At 43.5% G+C, this 21,604-nt stretch overlaps 1 protein-coding gene across 1 annotated transcript in view; it reads left to right on the top strand.

Moving 5' to 3' along the window:
- The first annotated feature begins 585 nt into the window (after positions 1 to 585).
- Positions 586 to 21,604, top strand: part of pde8b (phosphodiesterase 8B) — a 155,077-nt gene continuing 134,058 nt past the window's right edge. Inside the window, 3 exon segments of the mRNA XM_034192259.1 lie at positions 586 to 824; positions 826 to 921; positions 923 to 991. Coding sequence (XP_034048150.1) covers positions 708 to 824; positions 826 to 921; positions 923 to 991 — 282 coding nt within the window. The 5' untranslated portion in view covers positions 586 to 707.

The raw sequence follows: 21,604 nt of genomic DNA on the forward strand, positions 1-21,604 counted from the left end.
ACACGAGAAGCCAAGGGAAGCGAAAACACCAAAGGACAACAAAAACATGACTTGCATTGGCAAATTCAATCTGCAATCTCACCACTAGATGGTACTCAACCATACACACCATAACTTTAAAGATCTGAAAAGTGAATTAAGAAATTCCATGCCAGCTGGGAATTTTATACTAAATTGGAGAACCCTGGAGTGATGCAGGCAATGGACCCCCAGGATATACGAGAGAGAGAGCGAGAGAGAGAGATGAGAGAGAGAGAGAGAGAGAGAGAGAGAGAGAGAGAGAGAGGAGAGAGAGAGAGAGAGTTATGGACTGTAGCCAATCATGTGGAAGGAGAATAAATTAAGACACTCCAAATGGGAATTCTGTGAATCCAGATATTCCTCCCGCCCAAGATGTGAGCGCGGAGGACACGAGCAGAGGTGGTGGTGGTGAAGATCGAGCATCCATGTGTATTGCTCCGTCCTATGTGCGCGTGGTACAGGCCAAGGTTTGTCCTCACACCTTTGCTGCGATCTGAGGCTGAGGACGCGCGTGCGTTCGATCATCTCCACCTCACGTTTTCCCTTCATGTGCTCGACCGGAGGTGCGCGGCGGAGAGCAGCCTGCGCGCAGGCAGCTGTGGAAGAGAGGGAGGAGGAGGACGGTGGTACCCAAAGCGCCGCCGTTTCTTATCTGGGATCATCCGGAGGCGCGTGCCGGCTGAGGCATGGGCTGCGCTCCCAGTATCCACGTCTCTCAGAGCGGGGTGATCTACTGCCGAGACTCAGACGAGTCCAATTCCCCGCACCAGACCACCACCATCTCTCAGGGCACCGCCACCACGCCTGCACGGGCTCTTCATCAAGACCGATGCGGCCGAAACCATCCCGTCCGTCATCGCCTACCAGAGCCGGCACTCCCGCAACAACTCGTACCGGGATTCGCAGGGAGAACAGCGGGGCGCACGTCCGCATCGAGGCCGAGACACAGACCAGCCCACACAGCGTCAAGGTAACGACGGTCATCACGGTTTAAACAAGAAAGCTGGAACGGCATCGGATCGCACGTGACCTACAGGCCGGGGCGCGCGGCCGGTGGCGCGCGTGTGACGGGCGGCTGTCATCGATCAGGGGCCAGACCTGCAGCTCTCTCTCACACAACACACACACACACGCACACTAATGGATCCTGAAAACTGTCATTTTTAGAGCCTCCGCAGGGTGCAAAGTTTGATTATTCTTATTTAATCTGCAGCAAATAAACAGCTGCGTAACTGTGCGTCCAGGTGCTTAGAGAGCACGTGACATGGCCCACGTGTGTGTGTTTACTGTAAGGAAACAGGTTCATAAGCATTTGGACGATCACCTTAGGATTTCCTGTTTTTATTGTGTTTAATGCTGATAAATTATACTGTATTTCTTGTCTTCTGATGCCTGATTCTGTTTTTTTTTTTTTTTTCTCCTCTCTGTTTAAGGTGCAGCTCAATCCAGAGATGGTTGTGGTAATTGTGCTGGAGACCCTCCTGACCCTCCTGTATATTCGTTTGTGAATGTTCTGTAATTTATGTCTGTATCATGGCCCAAGCAGAGGGTCACCCCTTTGAGTCTGGTCTGCTTGAGGTTTCTTCCTCAGAGGGAGTTTTTTCCTTACCCACTGTTGCTCTGGGGGTTAGTAAGGTTAGACCTTACCTGTGTGATGTGCCTTGAGGCAACTTTGTTGTGATTTTTGCGCTATATAAATGAAAATAAATTGAACAAAAAAATTAATTCAAGCGCTTCACAAAAACATTGCATTAAAGATTTTGCAATAAAAGCTGTTTTTGTCTCTCCATAAGTAACTAGACAAACTAAGCGTAGGAATTCTGATGAATACAAATAATTCACTTTTACAGCCAGTTTCTTGAGAACGTCAGGAGATTATTTATACAAATATGTTAAATTTGTGAGTCAGGAGGTATGTCTTGGACTCCATTGACATCAAATCATTGAGAAATACAAAGAGAATGATACTCATGGTGAATCTGGAGCTAGGCAGTTCTCAAGAAAGTGAGTGACCAGCAAGAAGGAGACAAGTGAGGGAAGCACCAAGGCACCAGTAAGAACTCTTGAGTTTAGAGGCTTTTGTGGCTGTGCCAAACACAAAACTCATCTTTTGCACCACCAGTTACAGGTTTTGTGATGGAATGACAAAGACAGAGATCACATCTCAGCTTCATCTCCCTTGAAATTTAAATTCTTGATAAGAAGGTCCTCCCCCGTGCTCTCCACCGTGAAGCTATGGCAACAGGCAGCAGGTTCCACCAGGCTGAGTTTCTCAAGTTACAATCACAGAAGCCTGGAACTCCTTCAAAGCGCCATGGGTGTCTTGGTGGTTTCCCTCACTAGTTTCTTGCACATTCACTCAACCTGCTGATCTGCTTGTGTATTTGAGGATCAGATGACAAACTCTGTGTGCTTGATGTGAACAGATGCTTCTTCCTGGCTGTGAGTGAACCCTAGAGGACATCACTGTGGGTTTTGTTTTGTTTTTTTTATGTGCAGACTGTGGTCAGATCCTCATATCCTCAGAATGCAGGAAGTCATTCAGCAGCACTCACTGCAACCAACACATTCGCTGAAGCTCTGACGTAAAGAAAGAAATGCTTGACTATTAAAACCTAAATGTGACATGTATTGCAATATGCTACATTTTTAAACTCTTGATGAGTGTCATTCTTGGGGGGGGACTTTCTCCCACCTCCTCCCCACTCAGCCTCATCTTACATTTTCATTTTGTTTCTCCTGCACTCCTTTCACTGCTCATGTCTCCACCGTACATCATTGGGCTTATAACCTGCCGTGGCCAAAATTTAAACTTCAGTTGCCTTCAGTCCAAATACACTCCGATGTTAAAAGTTTGTTGCACCCTTAAGCTTTTGCACTTAGAGTTTATTATTTTTTTTAAAAGGAAATCAGGCTTATGTATATTAAAATTTCTAAAATACGAGGTCTGTGAGAAAAGTATCGTACCTTTTTATTTTTTTCAAAAACTATATGGATTTGATTCATATGTTTTTACGTCAGACAAGCTTGAACCTCGTGCGCATGCGTGAGTTTTTTCCACGCCTGTCGGTTTGCGTCATTCGCCTGTGGGCAAGCTTTGAGTGAGCACTGGTCCACCCCTCTAGTCGTTGTTTCATTGCGAGGAAAAGGCGGAATGATTTGGGCTTTTTTTCCATCAGAATTTTTTCAGAAACTGTTAGAGACAGGCAGCTGGAAACCATTCGAAAAATTTATCTGGCTTTCGGTGAAAATTTTACGGGCTTCACAGAGAATAAGGAGTGTTACTACAGCTTTAAGGACGCCCCACAATGGCGCACGGTGCGCCGCGCTCCGAGCCGCCATCAAAAGAGCTGGACATCAACCATTTTCCGGCAGATTTCACTTTTAACAAGAAATTTTGTCATGGAAAGCCGTGCGGAGGCTTCGCGCGTCACGACCGATTTGCTGATGAAGCGAGACAAAGGAACACCTCCGTTTCAGAGTGCCAGAGGACAAGTTGGGACATGCCCAGTTCTCCACAATTTCTCTTATACTCACTGGGCTGGTAAGCACTGAAAGCCGAGATAGACATGTCCCCAACTTGTCCTCTAACACTCCGAAACGGAGGTGTTCCTTTGTCTCGCTTCATCAGCGAATCGATCGTCATGCGTGAAGCCTCCGTGCGGCTTTCCATGACAAAATTTCTTGTTAAAAGTGAAATCTGCCGGAAATGGCTGATGTCCAGCTCTTTTGATAACCAGAGAAATTGCACACGACGGTCCCGGCTGGGTCTTCCCCGGGGCCTCCTCCCAATGGGATGTGCCCGGAACACCTCTCCAGCGAAGCGTCCAGGGGGCATCTGGAAAAGATGCCCGAGCCACCTCAACTGACTCCTTTCGATGTGGAGGAGCAGCGACTCGACTCCGAGCTCCTCCCGAGTGACTTTCTAAAACAGTGCCCTTTAAACTCACAGTGAAAACTAATCTCCACAATATGGCATAAATTGTCATTAAAAAACACTGAAGCCAAAACAACAGTGTGCATGTCAGGGCAGCTTTAAGCATAACAAAACTAAATCATCACTTTTACAGCCAGTTTTACTCAGACAAATCCAATCAGAGGATGGATCCATGAACATTTCAATGTGATTGAGTATGTCATGGATGGTTATATATAATATATCAATAACAAATACAAACAGTGTGTTGATGTAACAGTTTGCATAGATTATTTTATTATTTCAACTTAACTAGCGAAGTGTTGTGGTATTAACTTAGTTGAAAGTTGAAATAACTTAAAAAAATCTATGCAAATTGTTAAATTATTTTTTCTCATTGAGACAGCAGTTCCTTTTTATGGAGCATATGGTAAATCTGTCTGGAGTGGGTTATTCTCAAAAATGGAGTGACAGTGATCGCCACCAAGCCAAGACAACTCTCAACAAGTTGTCGGCTTCTGTGGCTGTGATTGGAGAAACTGTACACAGTGCCGCTTTTGTCTGTTGCACAGCTTCAGTGGAACAGAGAAGGTTTTTCTTTTGCACAATGTGTGAATTTTCAGATGGTGTTTGCCAGAAGACACACAAGAGACTTGAGCCTAAAGTTGAACTGTTTTCTTGGATGAAAATCCTTCTTTGTTCCTCTCCACCATGAAGCTGTGGCTGTGTCCAAATAATTACGCTCTGATATGTCAGGAACACAAAGGATGGTTTTCTTGAAATTCTGAGAAAATAATTCCCATTATCTTGAGAAAACAATGGGGGCAAATATGTTAACTGATGGCTGCTGTCAGTTTACAAATACAAGAAAAGATGAAAATGTAATTTAAATAGAAACATAATAAACAAAAAAAAAATGGATTACACCAAGTGCACACACTATAAAATGTAAGTAAGTAGTAAGTCCCTTCGGCTGCTCCCTTGTTTTTGCACTCGGGGTCGCCACAGCAAATCCAAGCTGGATCTGCATGTTGAATTGCACAAATAACTCCACATTACATGGAGAAATGTGGTAAGGGTGGGATTCGAACCGGGAACCTTCCGCACTGAAACCAAGTGCATTAACCACTTGGCCCCCACCCCTACACACTATAAAATAACAACAACTAATTATCACCATTACAGCTATCTGCATTTAGAATGTCAGGTGATGAACATACATTTCTTAGTCACTGGATATCTCTTTGAGTTCAAAGAAATCAATCAATACAGATTGATCTAGTATGGCACAGTATTTTTAATTGCTTTTGAACAAACTCTGGGAATGTATTTTATAACACTTTTTTGAATAAATTTTTGACTCTCTATGATCAATGTTGCCCTGTGAAATCAATCCAAATCAAACAACAAGCTAAAACCAACCCATGGAAGACAGGTAGTCTAATAAATGCCTGTAAAAAGAAAAAAACGGCATACAGGGTATTTATTAAGAAAGAACAAACCGAAACAGAAAATAAATATAAAATATATAAAAATAAGTTGACATGTGTATTACAGAATTGTAAAAAAAAAATGTATCATAAAACACAACTAGAACAAAACAAGGGAAATATTAAAGGCCTCTGGAATGTAATAAATAGTGTCATCAGGAAAAAGGAGAACCGTAGTATTTTGCCGGACTATTTCATTGACAGTGATAAAAAAAAATCTATAACAACGAAGAGCTAGTAAATGCATTTAATCATTATTTTGTCAACATAGGGCCAGAATTGGCAGCTGAAATAAAAATGCCATATTCAGCCTCAGAAACAGGTGCTGAACAAGCAAACTTAAATTCATTCTTTCTATCACCAACAGATGAAATGGAAATAATAAACACTGTTAATGAATTGAAGGCAAAAAAAATCATTAGATTGCAATAAGTTGGACACTACAATAATTAAGTAAGTCATTAATGAAACTGCAAAACCTCTAAGTCATATCTATAACTTATCATTTATTAATGGAGAGTTTTCAAGTCAAATGAAGATTGCCAAAATTACACCCATATATAAAAGTGGAGATAAGTATCTATTCTCAAATTATGACCTATATCTGTGTTATCTCAGTTCTCAAAAATTTTAGAAAAACTACATACAGTACGGTTAGACCAATACATTGAAAAGTTCAAGATATTAAATGATAACCAGTATGGCTTTAGAAAAAATAGATCTACAACTTTAGCGTTAATTGATTTAGTGGAAGAAATAACAAATAATATTGATAAAAAGAAACATACAATGGCGATCTTCATTGACTTAAAAAGGCGTTTGATACTATTAATCACAACATATTATTACGTAAATTGGAAAAAATTGGCATAAGAGGTACTGCACTAAATTGGCTCCAATCTTATTTAAACAACAGGCAACAATATATACAAATAGGAGAATAAACATCTTTGTTCAAACAGATACATTGTGGAGTTCCACAAGGGTCCGTTTTAGGACCTAAACTTTTTTTAATTTACATTAATGACTTGCAACCCCTCTCCGAAAAACTGAAATTTATCCTCTTTGCTGATGACACAACGATAGTATGTTCTGGGGAAAACCTGGAACAACCTGTGATCGAAATGCAACTAGAAATTATTAAATTAAAAAATTGGTGTGATGGTAATAAATTGTCACTTAATATTTCAAAGACAAAACTAATGCTCTTTGGAAACCGAGAAATGAAAACAAAAGTAAATCTTAAAATTGACATGGTTCCTATTGAAAGGGTTAATCAATACAGATTTTTAGGAATAATAATCGATCACAGGATGTGCTGGAAACCCCACATTGCTAGCATACAATCCAAAATGGCCAGAAGTATTTCCATAATGGGGAAAGCCAAACATTTCTTAGATCAGGATTCCTTATATATTATTTATTGCACATTAATACTACCATATATTGGCTATGACATTGAGGTATGGGGTAATACATATAAAAGTAATGTAGACACACTTTTTAAGCTACAGAAAAGGGCAATAAGAATCATCCATAATGCAGGCTTCAGAGATAATACGAGTACACTGTTTTTACAATCCAAAATCCTAAAATTTAGAGATCTTGCAGAATTTAAAACTCTACAAATAATTTTCAAAGTGAAACAAAACCTACTACCAGATAACCTCCAAAAATTGTTTAGTGAAAGAGAGGGAGGTTACAATTTAAGAAGGAAATATAATTAAAAAAAACAGTGTGCTCGTACAGCAAGAAACAAATGTGCCTTACGAGACATGGGGTGGATTTATGGAATAACCTAACTGAGGATATCAAAGTGTGTACTACATTACATCAATTCAAAAGAAATTTAAAACTTAAAATATTAAAAAAATATGAAACTGAATAACTAATTTTCAGTATATATACAGGTGTGCATGTTGTGTGATTTACACTGTTATATTATCGGGTCATATCGAATGTATGGGAAACATGCATGCACACGTGGACACAGGTTGCCCATGGGTGCATGTGTGTGGATAAAAAAAACTGTTATATTATTATGTCATATTGAATACAGGGAAACGTGCATGCATGCGTGGGCACGGGTTGCCCACGGGTGCATGTATGTGGATAAAAAATTATATCATCAAGTCTAATCGAATATAGGGAAATGTGCATGCAGGCATGGGCTTGGGTGCCCATGGGTGCATGTATGTGGGTTAAAATTGTTTTATTATCAAATCTCATTGAATTTAGTGTGTGTATTGTGTATGCAAGGGTATTTGTGTATAGAAGTAATGTATTTATGTAAATATATGTTGATATGTATAATGCAAGGTGTGTGTTTATATAGGTATGTATGATCTCAAATCTTTTTATTTATTCTTGTCTGCACAGCCGAAAATAATACATGTGAAAGGGGGTAGAAAATATACGTTTTACTTCATCCTACTCCCTTTGAGTAATGTACGGACTCTAAAAGATGAATGTGCACAATAGATAAATGTTTTTAACTTGCTCAAATAAATAAAAATAATAATAAAAAATAAAAAAATAATAATAATAATATTTTCATTTTGAGATTTAAGGACATGATTTTCAAGAGTTCCAAAGATTTTATTTATTCATCCATTTATTTTCAAAATCTGGAGCCTATCCCAGCAGTCACAGGGCGTGAGGTGTGGGACAGCATGGACAGGATGCCAGTCTGTCGCAGGGCCACATATAGACAAACAAACACATGCACACCTACAGTCAAGTTAAAGCTTCCAATGCATGTTTTTGGATGTGGGAGGAAGCTGGAATACCTGGAGGGAACCCACACAAACACATGGAGAACATGCAAACTCCACACAGAAAGGCCACAGGTGGGAATTGAACTCACGACCTTCTTGCTGTGAGGCAACAGTTCTAACCATGATATATATATATATATATACACACACACACACACACACAAGTTTGGGCACCCCTGATAATTTTCATGATTTTCCTTTATAAATCATTGGTTGTCTGGATCAGAAATTTCTGTTAAATATATCATATAGCAGACAAACACATTGATATTTGAGAAGTGAAATGAGTATTTACATAAAGTGTGCAATAATTATTTAAACAGGTGGCAGGTGCATAAATTTGGGCACCCTTGTCATTTTATTGATTTGAATACATTTAGCACTAATTACTGGAAAACACATTTGGTTTGGTAAGCTCATTGACCCTTGACCTCCTTACACAGGTGAATCCAATCATGAGAAAGGGTATTTAAGGTGGCCATTTGCAAATGTTTCCCCTCTTTGCATCTCTTCTAATGAGTGGCATCATGGGAGCCTCAACAAATGACTCTCAAATGACCTGAAAACAAAGATTGGTCAACATCATGGTTTAGGGGAAGCTATCTCAGAGATTTCAGCTGTCAGTTTCCACTCTGAGGAACATAGTGAGGAAATGGAAGACCGCAGGCACAGTACTAGTTAAGGCCCGAAGTGGCAGGCCAAGAAAAATCTCAGATAAGCTGAAGTGAAGGATGGTGAGAACAGTCATAGTCAGCCCACAGACCTGCTCCAAAGACCTACAACATGATCTTGCTGCAGATAGTGTCTCTGTGCATTGTTCAACTATACAGCGCACTTTGCAAAAAGAGATGCTGTATGATGCTGTAATGCAGAGGAAGCCTTTTCTGCATACATGCCACAAGCAGAGTCGCTTGAGGTATGCTAAAGCACATTTGGACAAGCCAGCTTCATTTGGAATAAGGTGCTGTGGACTGAAACTAAAATTGAATTATTTGGACATAAAAAGGGGCGGTATGCATGGCTGAAAAAGAACACAGCATTCCAAGAAGAACACTTGCTACCTACAGTAAAATTTTGAGGTGGTTCCATCATGTTGTGGGGCTGTGTGGCCAGTGCAGGTACTGGGAATCTTGTTAAAGTTGAGGGTCACATGGATTCCATTCAATATCAGCAGATTCTTGAGAACAATGTTCATGAATCAGTGACAAAGTTGAAGTTGCGCCGGGCCTGGATCTTTCAACAAGACAATGACCCTAAACACTGCTCAAAATCTACTAAGGCATTCATGCAGAGGAAGCCTAAGGGCCCAGTTGAATTATGGCTAAACAGTGCAAAACAGTTTGAATTAGCGAATCACGAAAACATTGCACCGATGGGCAGGCGTTTACGATCCTGCTGCGAAGGTGTCAGGCATGCTCGTGCACAAAGACATTGCGAGCAACTGGAGCATGTGTAACCACATCACACCATTGCTGTGGAATAAATAAAAAATAAAAAACAGCTGGTACCTGTGGAGCCACATCGCACCACTGCTGTGGAATAAATAAAAAATAAAAAACCAGCTGGTACCTGTGGAGCCACATCGCGCCACTGCTGTGGAATAAATAAAAAATAAAAACCAGCTGGTTCCTGTGGAACCACATCACAGGATTTGAACCTGCACTTCACTGATTACCAGCCCGAAGCCTTACCACTGAGCTACCATCACTGGCCTGTAAACAGTGCAGGAAAATGCCTGAAATCAACAAAGAGATGGAAACATTTAAAAAAAAATAAAACAAGACACCATAAAAAAAAACGTGCTCTTATCAAGTATGAACCATCTGTTCCTCTGTAGATGACCCATGGTCACAGACGTACAGTCATGAAATGACATTAATAAAGCAGTGCACTGTTATCATGGCCACATGTACTGGTCCGGTGTGTCCAGCTGGACCCACGTGTCCATGTGGAAGAGAGCTCATATGGGTGACGTGACAGTCAGATCGCCCACTGTGTGTTATGATCTGATGGTCTGTTGTCACCTCGGGCAGCCTGTCAATGTGCATGCTGTGGGTGGACACCCCCCCTGTTAGTTCAGCACACACACCAACACACCATCTGTACATCCATATATCAGCACCTCATGTAAGTGTCCCCCCCCCGGGCACCACATGTTACCGATGGGGAGCTAGCTCAACACACACACGAATCGCACGCACTCCACGTGTGTGCGGGGGAGCCGACACTCTGGCACCTCACATGTGTTGCTGTTTTGCAAAGCCACACTAGCGGGGCACAAATTTCACATCCAGCTTGACAGTGATTGTCTGCTGAGTGTCGTCGTGATGACAGCGTGAATGGCCACACATCTTCTAAGTGCCACACGAGCGGTGTTAGATGTTCGTGTGTGTCAGCTGGAATTTGGCTGACACCTGCCGCTAAAGGATTCGATGGGCTCACACAGTGCACACTCTGTCTTTCAGCCGCTGGTGTGCGTAAATAGTTGTAGCAACAGGTGTACGAGGTGTTCGAGGCAGCTACAAATTTACATGTTTTGCATATGATTCCTGCTTCATGTGCACTTTGTGTGCACTTTGACCAAATTCGCACTATGTGTGAAGGGGCCCTAACCAAAACGCAAATGCACAATTCTGAAAGTCGTAAGCAAAATGCACTTTGTGCAATGCACATGCACAGGAATTATTGGATCACGCATAAACTGTCGCACTTAGTATTTCGAAACATTTTCAGCAAGTTTCATTAAAATGGACTCAATTTGCAGACGCTACACACATGAATCCCACTCATTGCCATTTTAAGTGTAACTCAACTGAACTGCAGTAATTTAGCATTTAGGAAGCAGATATCATTAAAACATCCTGCACTTGTTTTCATTTTGGACCTGCATATAAAATCTATCAGTCCCACTCGTGCGGACAGGTTTTTCTACTTACGTACATTTGGAGGCTGATTTGCTTGAATATATGAAACAAAAGTGGTGCACAATGAGTCAGTGAAAATAATTTAGTTGCCACAACAAAACACATCTAAAACAAGGAGCATAATGCAGCATCTTAATAGCTCTGGATCCAATAATCTAATTCCTTTTATTGATTCACACTGCGACTTGGTGTGGCACGGATAATGTAGCACTCAGGGATGTGGAATGTTTGAGTTTGTCAGCTGTTGCTTTGCTCTGTCTTTATCTCGGACGCCTGAGAACAGATCAGTGATGCTATTTATTATTAAAACCATCTGTCTTTCCCTGCAGGATCTTGATAATCTGCCGTGGTGTTGATCACGCTCCCATGTGTGTTGCTAGTGTGTGCATGTGTCTGTCCGTGTTTATGTAGACAAGTTATTTGTTTAACCACCCCTCTGGTCAGAAGTGTACGGGTGCAAACAGTCACATGAGCTGATGCTGGTGGCCTGTGCACATCATGTTCAAGTCAGTGTCTCTATATCACCACAAAAGTTCCACAGACATTCAGTGCTTCTCAGTAGGGCAGCTCCTATATAATTTCAAATATCAGCAACAATCAACCTAAATAATGCTTTAGCAATTTAAGCCTTTTTGACAGTCTTTTAGTGCAGCAGATAACTGAAATAATCCTGCAAATGGTGATACAAGCACCAAATTCGGCACAAATACTCCTTAGACATTACTCTTTTGAAAAAAAAAAAAAAAACAACTGGCCACTTGGGCCCCTCTTTTTTGTGTTCAGGGGTCTTATAAGTTTAACGTCCTGGCCCAGTGTTGCAGGATAAAGTGTGCTGTATCAGGGGTCCAGTGTATATTGTCCTCTGTGGTGTGAAAATCCTCAAAATGGATGAGAGGAATGGGGTCACAATGATCTTGGATGCAGTAATTTAATTCAAATAAATTGTCCTGTTGTTCTTGTGGAAGATTTGGGGAAAAATTGATTAGGGGTACGAAAATCTGAGCCCGTGGAAATCTTTTGGATTTGCTGTGGTGACCCCAAGTGCAAACAAGGGAGCAGCCGAAGGGTCTTACTTACTAGCCAGGTAGGGGTCAAATGAAGAATTACACATGGGCCAAAATTTAAAGATTCTCCAATCAAATTGAAAATTACACCACATTATTTGTCTGATCATAAAGATTCCAAAAAGGTATAGTTCGGACTATCTATGACAAAAACGGGGCAACTTTAACTTTTGACCTCTGTATAAACTGAAATTGACCTTTGTCACCATTCTTGTGGTTTTTACCCCATAACTCTGTAACGTTCAGAGATAGTCCAAACTATACCTTTTTGGAATCTATATGATCAGGCAAATAATGTGGTGTAGTTTTCTATATGACTGGAGCATCTTTTAATTTTGACCCCTGTGCCTATTGACCTGGCTGCCTATTGAAAACTCAAGCGGCCAAAGAGGAATGTCTCAGGAGCATTTGTGCCAAATTTCATGCTTGTATCACCATTTGCAGGATTCTGTTCTAAATATTCTCTTATCTGCTGCACTATTTGGAGAAATTGCTTTACAGCTTCATTTAAGAAATTTACTCGTCCAGGGTGCTGGGTGCAAAAACTGCTCAAATAAGGATAAAAGCATGAAATTTGGACATGAGATTCACCAAATCCTTCTAAACACTTTCAAATGTGAAGCCAGTGTAAACTGTTAATTGCACAGCAACAGTCGCTTGGCGACATATTTTCCTAAGCAAATATACGAGGTCTGTGAGAAAACTATTGTACCTTTTTATTTTTTCAAAAACTATATGGATTTGAATCATGTGCGCTTGCATCAGACAAGCTTGAACCTTTGTGCGCATGCGTAAGTTTTTTCACGCCTGTCGGTTGCGTCATTCGCCTGTGGGCAGGCTTTGAGTGAGCACTGGTCCACCCCCCTCGTCGGATTTTTATTGTCAGTGAAATGGCTGAGAGACTGCAGCTTTGCTCCATGAAATTTTTTTCAGAAACTGTTAGAGACAGCCAGTTGGAAACCATTCGAAAGATTCAGATGGATTTCGGTGAAGATTCTGTCGGCGTCACACGGATTAAGGAGTGTTAAAACCTTTTTAAAGATGGTCCACAGCGGCGGAGGGTGCGCGGCGCACCGAGCGGCCATCTACAGGCTGGAACGACCAGATCATTTCTAAACTGAACGCTGTGTTGAGCCGGGACATCGTGTGACTACCAAAGAAATGGCAAGAGAGCTGGACATAGCACTTTTGTGGCACATTCCACTGTTAAAGGAGATTTTGTAATGAAAGACGTGCAGAGGATTTCGCGCGTCGGCACAGAGCCGCTCATTACGCGCAAAAAAAAAAAAACACCTCCGTGTTGGAAACCATTCAGAAGATTCAGACGGCTTTCGGTGGCTTTTCAGTCGAGTGAGTATCCGAGAAATTGTTTAACAGCTGGGCATGTTCCAACTTGTCCTGTGAGACTTCCAACATGGAGGTGTTGTTTGTCCAGTGGCTGTGAGCGGCTGCATCCTGAAGCGCGAATCCGTCTGCACGTCTTTCCTTACAAAATCTCCTTTAACAGTGGAATGTGCCGATAAAGTGCTGATCCCGACCTCTTCTGAAACTTCTCTGCTAGTCACACGACGTCCTGCATCAACAGAGCCTTAAATTTGGAAGTGATCTGCTCGTTCCAGCCTGTTGATGGCCACTCGGGGCGCGGTGCGCCCTCCACCGCCGTGGGCCGTTTTTAATCTAGTTTTAATGGTCCTTAATCCGTGTGATACTGACAGAATCTTCACTGAATTCCATCTGAATCTTTCGAATGGTTTCCAACTGGCTGTCTCTAACAGTTTCTGAAAAAAAAAATTCATGGAGCAAAGCGGCAGCCTCTCAGCCATTTCCCTGACAATAAAAATCCGACAAGGGGGGTGGACCAGTGCTTACTCAAAGCCTGCCCACAGGCGAATGACGCAACCGACAGGCGTGAAAAAACTCACGCATGTGCACGAAGGTTCAAGCTTGTCTGATGCAAGCGTACATGATTCAAATCCATATAGTTTTTGAAAAAAATAAAAAGGTCGGATACTTTTCTAACAGACCTCGTACTTGTATATGGAGAGCAATGTTGCAAGGTGGACACTACCGGGGATGTACTACCATGTCATATTCTTCATTGCTGTCTGCTGGTGGGTGAGGATGGAGTTGCCCAGAACAGTGAAGACCCCTTTGAAAATCCTTGCCAGAAGCCGATGGATTCTGCTTTGCACTTGCAGGGGAAACTGACAATGTCTGTAATGACTGTATGTATGTGTCAGTAGCCACCCGTTTGCTCCACTCACTAATTGGACAACAAACAATGCATATGAACATTTCTGTTGCATCAATGAAATGTCAGATAAATCACTTCAGTGTTCATGATTGCACAACCTCATAGAGACTCGCCTTGGTTTGTATCACAGGTCGTGCCTATAAGGCTTCTGTTGTAACCAGCCAGTAGCCCGGTAGCTCCTGGTAGCACACAACCAAACAATTCTTTGCAGTGTAAGATTACTGTAAACGGAAACTTGAGATTTTCAAAGTACTGCACCATACCTGGGTGCAAGTCCTGTCCAATGTTTTCCAATGCTCTCTGTAGTAAAGCTTAAGCATGGGGGAAGTTCCTTCTTTTCCTACGGGTCAAAGGGTGGTGAGCATTGACATTTAACCACTGACATTATGGAAGGTGGTGGCGTAATGGTTTGCATGTTGAATGAATGAATGAATTTATTTGGCACACACAGACTCAAAATAAAAAAAACTCATAAAGAAAACAATTTAACAACATACCCACGTGCCCGAAAGGATGTAGGGAGAAGCAAAAGCTTATAAACGCCCACCCCTTTAACCAAAAAACAAAAATTATACATATGTATATAAAAATATACATATACCCATGATAACTAATACAAAATATAAATGAATCACTGAAGTAAAATGTCAAAACACAAACATGTGAACAGCAGCACACCAAAAACCAAACAAAATCAATAAACCTAATTCATCATGATATAACAAGTAAATACATCATTTTTATAGAGACTTTTAAAGCCAACCAAGTTACAGAGTGATTTAATGTTATCAGGGCACTTATTCCAAATATTAACACCTTTAACAGAAACACAATGACTTTTAACAGTCGTTAGAATCTTCGATGGATCTTTGATGTTGGACTGGGATGCCAGCGATCCGGGTTCACTTACCGATTGCAGCCAAGCTCCCAACTGTCAACTTGAACAGATGTGCTGGGGAGGAATGAAAGACACGTGCCGTGGGCCCTTCTGGAAATACTCGTAAGCTGCTAATAAAGTGCTTTCTTGGCTACCCACATTAAATAATGAACCTCCTCTTCTTCTTGGACACCCTGTCAGATGTGATGGGCATTGAGGGAAAGTTTGAACCCTGTATATCTGGGGTATCCTATACCGAACTGGGAAGCAGCTACAGACAAAGTCTGTTGACACAGGTTTGTCTTTAAAATGTGTCTACAGAAACTTTCGATGTTCTGTAACATAGCATCACCCTTTTTTTAATTGAGTAGATGGAATGTATTCACTCATTGATCGGGGAAATAAGTTCCAATCGTTGCTAATGATCCTTGTGAATTTAATGGCCCCATCCCTGAAAATGATCAGTGTACTTTGGATAATACTTTTCAAAGGTTCATACTTTTGTCACTAACTGAGCAGTTCTGGCTGCATGTTGCACTCATTGCCTTGATTATGTGGCTCTTTTAGTAGAGGTCAGGTCCAATCTGGGAGCCTGCATTGCTGCCATATGTTGCTGCACCCACCAGAATCTATGGAGCTCTGGGTCATGATTTGAAGCCACCCAGGTTGAAAACTGTTCCATCCCCTCTTCCCAAAAACAGACCTATCTGACAAAACCAGGGGATACATGGGTGCCCCCTTGGCCTTTTCTATTTACTCGTGTCCTCAACCCGAAGGCACATGCCCAGAGAAGCACCCTAGTGGGTCACAGCGACATAGCTGATGTACTCAAACAATAAAATTAGTGCATCTCATCTGAATCCCCATACATAACAACTCATTTGACACAAAAACAAGCTATTGGTACCCTAGTACGGTCTAGACAGACCTACCAAATACATCCAATCATCACCTTAGGTACTTGGGTAGAGTCCAATTTCAGAAAGCACCAAGACCATAAAGGTTAGTGTTGGGAAGGTGTAGTGACACGGATCCACAACAGGGGGCGGTAATGAACGGACAATGGATGAGCCAAAAAGTAACAATTTAATGTTGTGAATTGCACAACGGAATACAGACAATTGCAGTTGAGGAGTACAGTCAATCATACACAAGGTGAAGTGTGGGCAGGCTCGAGGATAGAAGACGTCTGTCCAGAGAAGAGCCGGATCCCACACGGCTTCCACCGCCAACGGATCTGAAGAACACCGGAGCCGCCAAGTCCTGGGTCCCAGGTGGTCACCGTCTCCAGCTGTCAGACCAGGTACTGCTGGCAGAAACAGAAACAGTTAATGGTGGGTGTGTGAAGACACACCCAGTAATTGTTCCCTGAGTAGTTCCTCCGGGAGGGAGAACCTCCACCTCCAGATACAATGTCACCCGTGCAGCTCCTGTTGGTCTCCTTCCTGGATGGAGTGAGAGACGAAGACCGTCGTCCTCTCACTGTCCGCCAATCCAGCCTTCAATAGACCCAGCAGGAACACGGCTGCACACAGACCACTGTTTTCAGACAACGAATAACCACAGCAGAGAAAATTACCTTGTTTGGTAGCTGATTTCTCGGCGGGGAGGTGGAGTTGCAGTCCGGCCTTTATGGTGATGGTGGTGAGTGGTGGATGAGTGACAGCTGGTACGGATGATGAGTGACAGCTGTCACTCATCATCCGTACCAGCTGTCACTCCCGGTCACTCCGACGCCCTCTCGTGCTTGAAGCCCGCACTTCAAGCAGGGCACCATCTTGTGGTGGTGGACCAGCAGTACCTCCTCTTCAGCGGCCCACACAACAGTTAGTCCTTCATTCTGCAGTAAAAGTATTGGCATCAATCAATCAATCAATCAACATTTATTTATAAAGCGCTTTACAGCACCGACTGGTGTCCAAAGTGCTTAACATTAAAAACACAAATTTACAAAAATAAAACACATATAAAATAAAATTTTAAAACAACACATAAAAAAAAAAAAACATAAAAATAACAGAACACGTCACCTCCCCACTAAGTGTTAAAAGCCAGTTTAAATAAATAAGTCTTTAACTTAGATTTAAAAAGTGCTAGGTCAGGAATATACATATATAATTATACACCTCTCTGCAGCTTCTCTCTCCCTGCCATCCCCTCATTACCCCATCCCCGTAGAGACGGTGCCTGCTCCCAGACCACCAATAACCAGCAAAAATCTATTTAAGCATAAAAATTCAAAAAGAAAAAATAATATAGCACCTTCAACTGCACCACAGACTAAAACAGTTAAATGTGGTCTATTAAACATTAGGTCTCTCTCTTCTAAGTCCCTGTTGGTAAATGATATAATAATTGATCAACGTATTGATTTATTCTGCCTAACAGAAACCTGGTTACAGCAGGATTATATGTTAGTTTAAATGAGTCAACACCCCCGAGTCACACTAACTGTCAGAATGCTCGTAGCACGGGCCGTGGCGGAGGATTAGCAGCAATCTTCCATTCCAGCTTATTAATTAATCAAAAACCTAGACAGAGCTTTAATTCATTTGAAAGCTTGTCTCTTAGTCTTGTCCATCCAAATTGGAAGTCCCAAAAACCAGTTTTATTTGTTATTATCTATCGTCCACCTGGTCGTTACTGTGAGTTTCTCTGTGAATTTTCAGACCTTTTGTCTGACTTAGTGCTTAGCTCAGATAAGATAATTATAGTGGGCGATTTTAACATCCACACAGATGCTGAGAATGACAGCCTCAACACTGCATTTAATCTATTATTAGACTCTATCGGCTTTGCTCAAAAAGTAAATGAGTCCACCCACCACTTTAATCATATCTTAGATCTTGTTCTGACTTATGGTATGGAAATAGAAGACTTAACAGTATTCCCTGAAAACTCCCTTCTGTCTGATCATTTTTTAATAACATTTACATTTACCCTGATGGACTACCCTGCAGTGGGGAATAAGTTTCATTACACTAGAAGTCTTTCAGAAAGCGCTGTAACTAGGTTTAAGGATATGATTCCTTCTTTATGTTCTCTAATGTCATATACCAACACAGAGCAGAGTAGCTACCTAAACTCTGTAAGGGAGTTAGAGTATCTCGTCAATAGTTTTACATCCTCTTTGAAGACAACTTTGGATGCTGTAGCTCCTCTGAAAAAGAGAGCTTTAAATCAGAAGTGTCTGACTCTGTGGTATAACTCACAAACTCGTAGCTTAAAGCAGATAACCCGTAAGTTGGAGAGGAAATGGCGTCTCACTAATTTAGAAGATCTTCACTTAGCCTGGAAAAAGAGTTTGTTGCTCTATAAAAAAGCCCTCCGTAAAGCTAGGACATCTTTCTACTCATCACTAATTGAAGAAAATAAGAATAACCCCAGGTTTCTTTTCAGCACTGTAGCCAGGCTGACAAAGAGTCAGAGCTCTATTGAGCTGAGTATTCCATTAACTTTAACTAGTAATGACTTCATGACTTTCTTTGCTAACAAAATTTTGACTATGTTGTGTGGGCCGCTGAAGAGGAGGTACTGCTGGCCCACCACCACCAGAGCGCCCTGCTTGGAGTGCGGGCTCCAAGCACGAGAGGGCGCCAGACCCAGAGGAAGTGACAGCTGTCACTCATCACACCAGCTGTCACTCATCTACACCAGTACTTAAGCCGGACTGCAACTCCACCTCCCCGCCGAGAAATAGACTACCGAGAGGTAACTTCTCTGCTGACTCATATTGTTGAGTGAATTCTGAACTTCTGTTGCAGCCGGTATCCTGTGGTGTTCGCCCTTATCTGGGGAATTGGCGTGTGACGACGACGACTGCGCTACAGATAAGTGGTTACACAAGGAGCTGCACGAGTGTGTGATTCGGAGGTGGAGGTCCTCCTCCTGACTGTGTACAGACTGTAGACCACTGAGTGTAAGGACTTACACTCATTCATCTTGTCTCTGCTTTTTGCCAGCAGTACCAGGTTCGACAGCCGAAGACAGAGGTCACCTGGGGACTCGGGACTTGGTGGCTCCGGTGTTCTTCAGACCGTTGGTGGTGGAGGCCGTGTGGGACGCGGCCTCTCTCTCGTCGGGGTCTTCTATCTTCGAGCCTGCCCACACGTCACCTGGTGTTAATTGACTTTGCAATTTCTGTATATTTAGTTGTGTATTGTCACAACATTAAATTGTTACCTTTTGGCTTACTCATTGTCCGTTCATTTGCGCCCCCTGTTGTGGGTCCGTGCTACGACACCTTCCCAACAGGATTTCTCGGCCATCTTCATGGATTCCGAGGGGCGTCAGCTCGAGCGTGAACGGCCAATGGAAGAGCCGGGGGCGCAGGCGTCAGCGGGAGGCGTGTTGAGTGAGCTGCAGCAGATCTTAACCGCCTTCACGGCTCGGTTGGATTTAGTGACCGAGCAGAATGTCCTCCTTAATCGGAGAGTGGAGGCTCTCGCCGCCAGGGTGGAAGCGCACGATCAGGGCGCTGCTGCAGCTCCTCCTCTGGCTGGTCCTGGGCCTGAATCAGACGTACCACTGGTCGTTCAACGAACTCCCCCACCATCCCCTGAAGCATACATAAGCCCTCCGGAACGTACGGGGGCTGTGTCGAGACGTGCGCGGACTTCCTCATGCAGTGTTCGCTCGTCTTTTCACAGCGCCCTGTCATGTACGCATCAGACGCTAGCCGGGTAGCTTATGTTATTAATCTGCTTCGAGGAGAGGCACGCGCATGGGCTACGGCGCTTTGGGAGCAGAACTCACGGCTCCTAACGTCTTATACTGGGTTTGTACGGGAGTTCAAACAAGTGTTTGATCATCCCAACAGAGGCGAGACCGCTTCAAACGTGCTGCTGTCGATGAGACAGGGGCGCCGTAGCGCAGCCGAGTATGCAGTCGACTTCCGCATCGCGGCAGCGTGGTCCGGCTGGAATAACGTTGCGCTCCGCGCCGCCTTTGTAAATGGACTGTCACCGGTCCTCAAGGAGCACCTACTGGCTAAGGAGGAACCGCGGGATTTTGACGGGCTTGTCGATTTGGTTATACGCTTAGACAACCGTTTGAATGAGCATCGTCGGGAGCAGGCCGGGGGGCGTGACCGGGCACGAGCCATCCCTCCCCCTTCCAGTTCCGACAAGGTAACGTCGTCCCCACGCTCCACTGCCAGAGAGCTCCGGTGTGGCTACAGCTCCCCCTGCTGAGGAGGCTATGGACACAAGCAGGGCCAAATTAAGATCAAATATCAGACAAAGGAGGCTGGCCCGCGGGGAGTGTTTTGTCTGCGGCTCTTGTGAGCACATGCAGAGGGACTGCCCTGAACGGTCAAACTACAACGCCCGTCCTTAGAAACTGGGCTAAGGGTGGGCCATAACACACACGCGGAAAGACCCCGCAGATCGGCACGAATCCCAGTAACAATCCTTTGTGAGGAGTTAACCCTTCACGCCCCAGCACTGATAGACACGGGGTCAGAAGGGAATCTGCTGGACAGCAGATGGGCAAAGGAAGTAGGGCTCCCTCTGGTGGCTCTGCCGGCACCAGTGCAGGTGCGAGCACTAGATGGCACCCTGCTTCCATTAATCACACATCAGACACAACCAGTGACCTTGGTTGTATCTGGGAATCACAGGGAGGAGATAGTGTTCCATGTAACACCGTCTACCTCCCGAGTGATCTTGGGTTTTCCATGGATGGTGAAGCACAATCCCCGGGTCGATTGGCCGTCCGGGGTTGTGACGCAGTGGAGCGAAACCTGCCAGCGGGAGTGTTTAGGATCCTCGGTTCCCCCTGGCACTACAGCTAATGAGGAGGTCAAAGTCCCCCCCAATCTATCGGCGGTGCCAGAGGAGTACCATGATCTTGCTGACGTTTTCAGCAAAGATCTGGTGCTCACTCTTCCTCCGCACCGACCGTATGATTGTGCCATCGATTTAGTCCCGGGCGTTGAGTACCCGTCCAGTAGGTTGTACAACCTCTCACGTCCGGAACGCGAATCAATGGAGACCTACATCCGGGACTCTTTAGCTGCCGGGCTGATCCGGAACTCCACCTCCCCGATGGGTGCTGGTTTCTTTTTTGTGGGCAAGAAGGACGGCGGACTCCGTCCATGCATTGATTACAGAGGGCTGAACGAGATCACGGTTCGCAACCGATACCCGTTACCTCTGTTGGATTCAGTGTTCACGCCCCTGCATGGAGCCCAAATCTTTACGAAATTGGATCTTAGAAATGCGTACCACCTGGTTCGGATCCGGAAGGGAGACGAATGGAAGACGGCGTTCAACACCCCG

This window comes from Thalassophryne amazonica, chromosome 17 (assembly GCF_902500255.1).
Source record: "Thalassophryne amazonica chromosome 17, fThaAma1.1, whole genome shotgun sequence".
NCBI lineage: Eukaryota > Metazoa > Chordata > Actinopteri > Batrachoidiformes > Batrachoididae > Thalassophryne > Thalassophryne amazonica.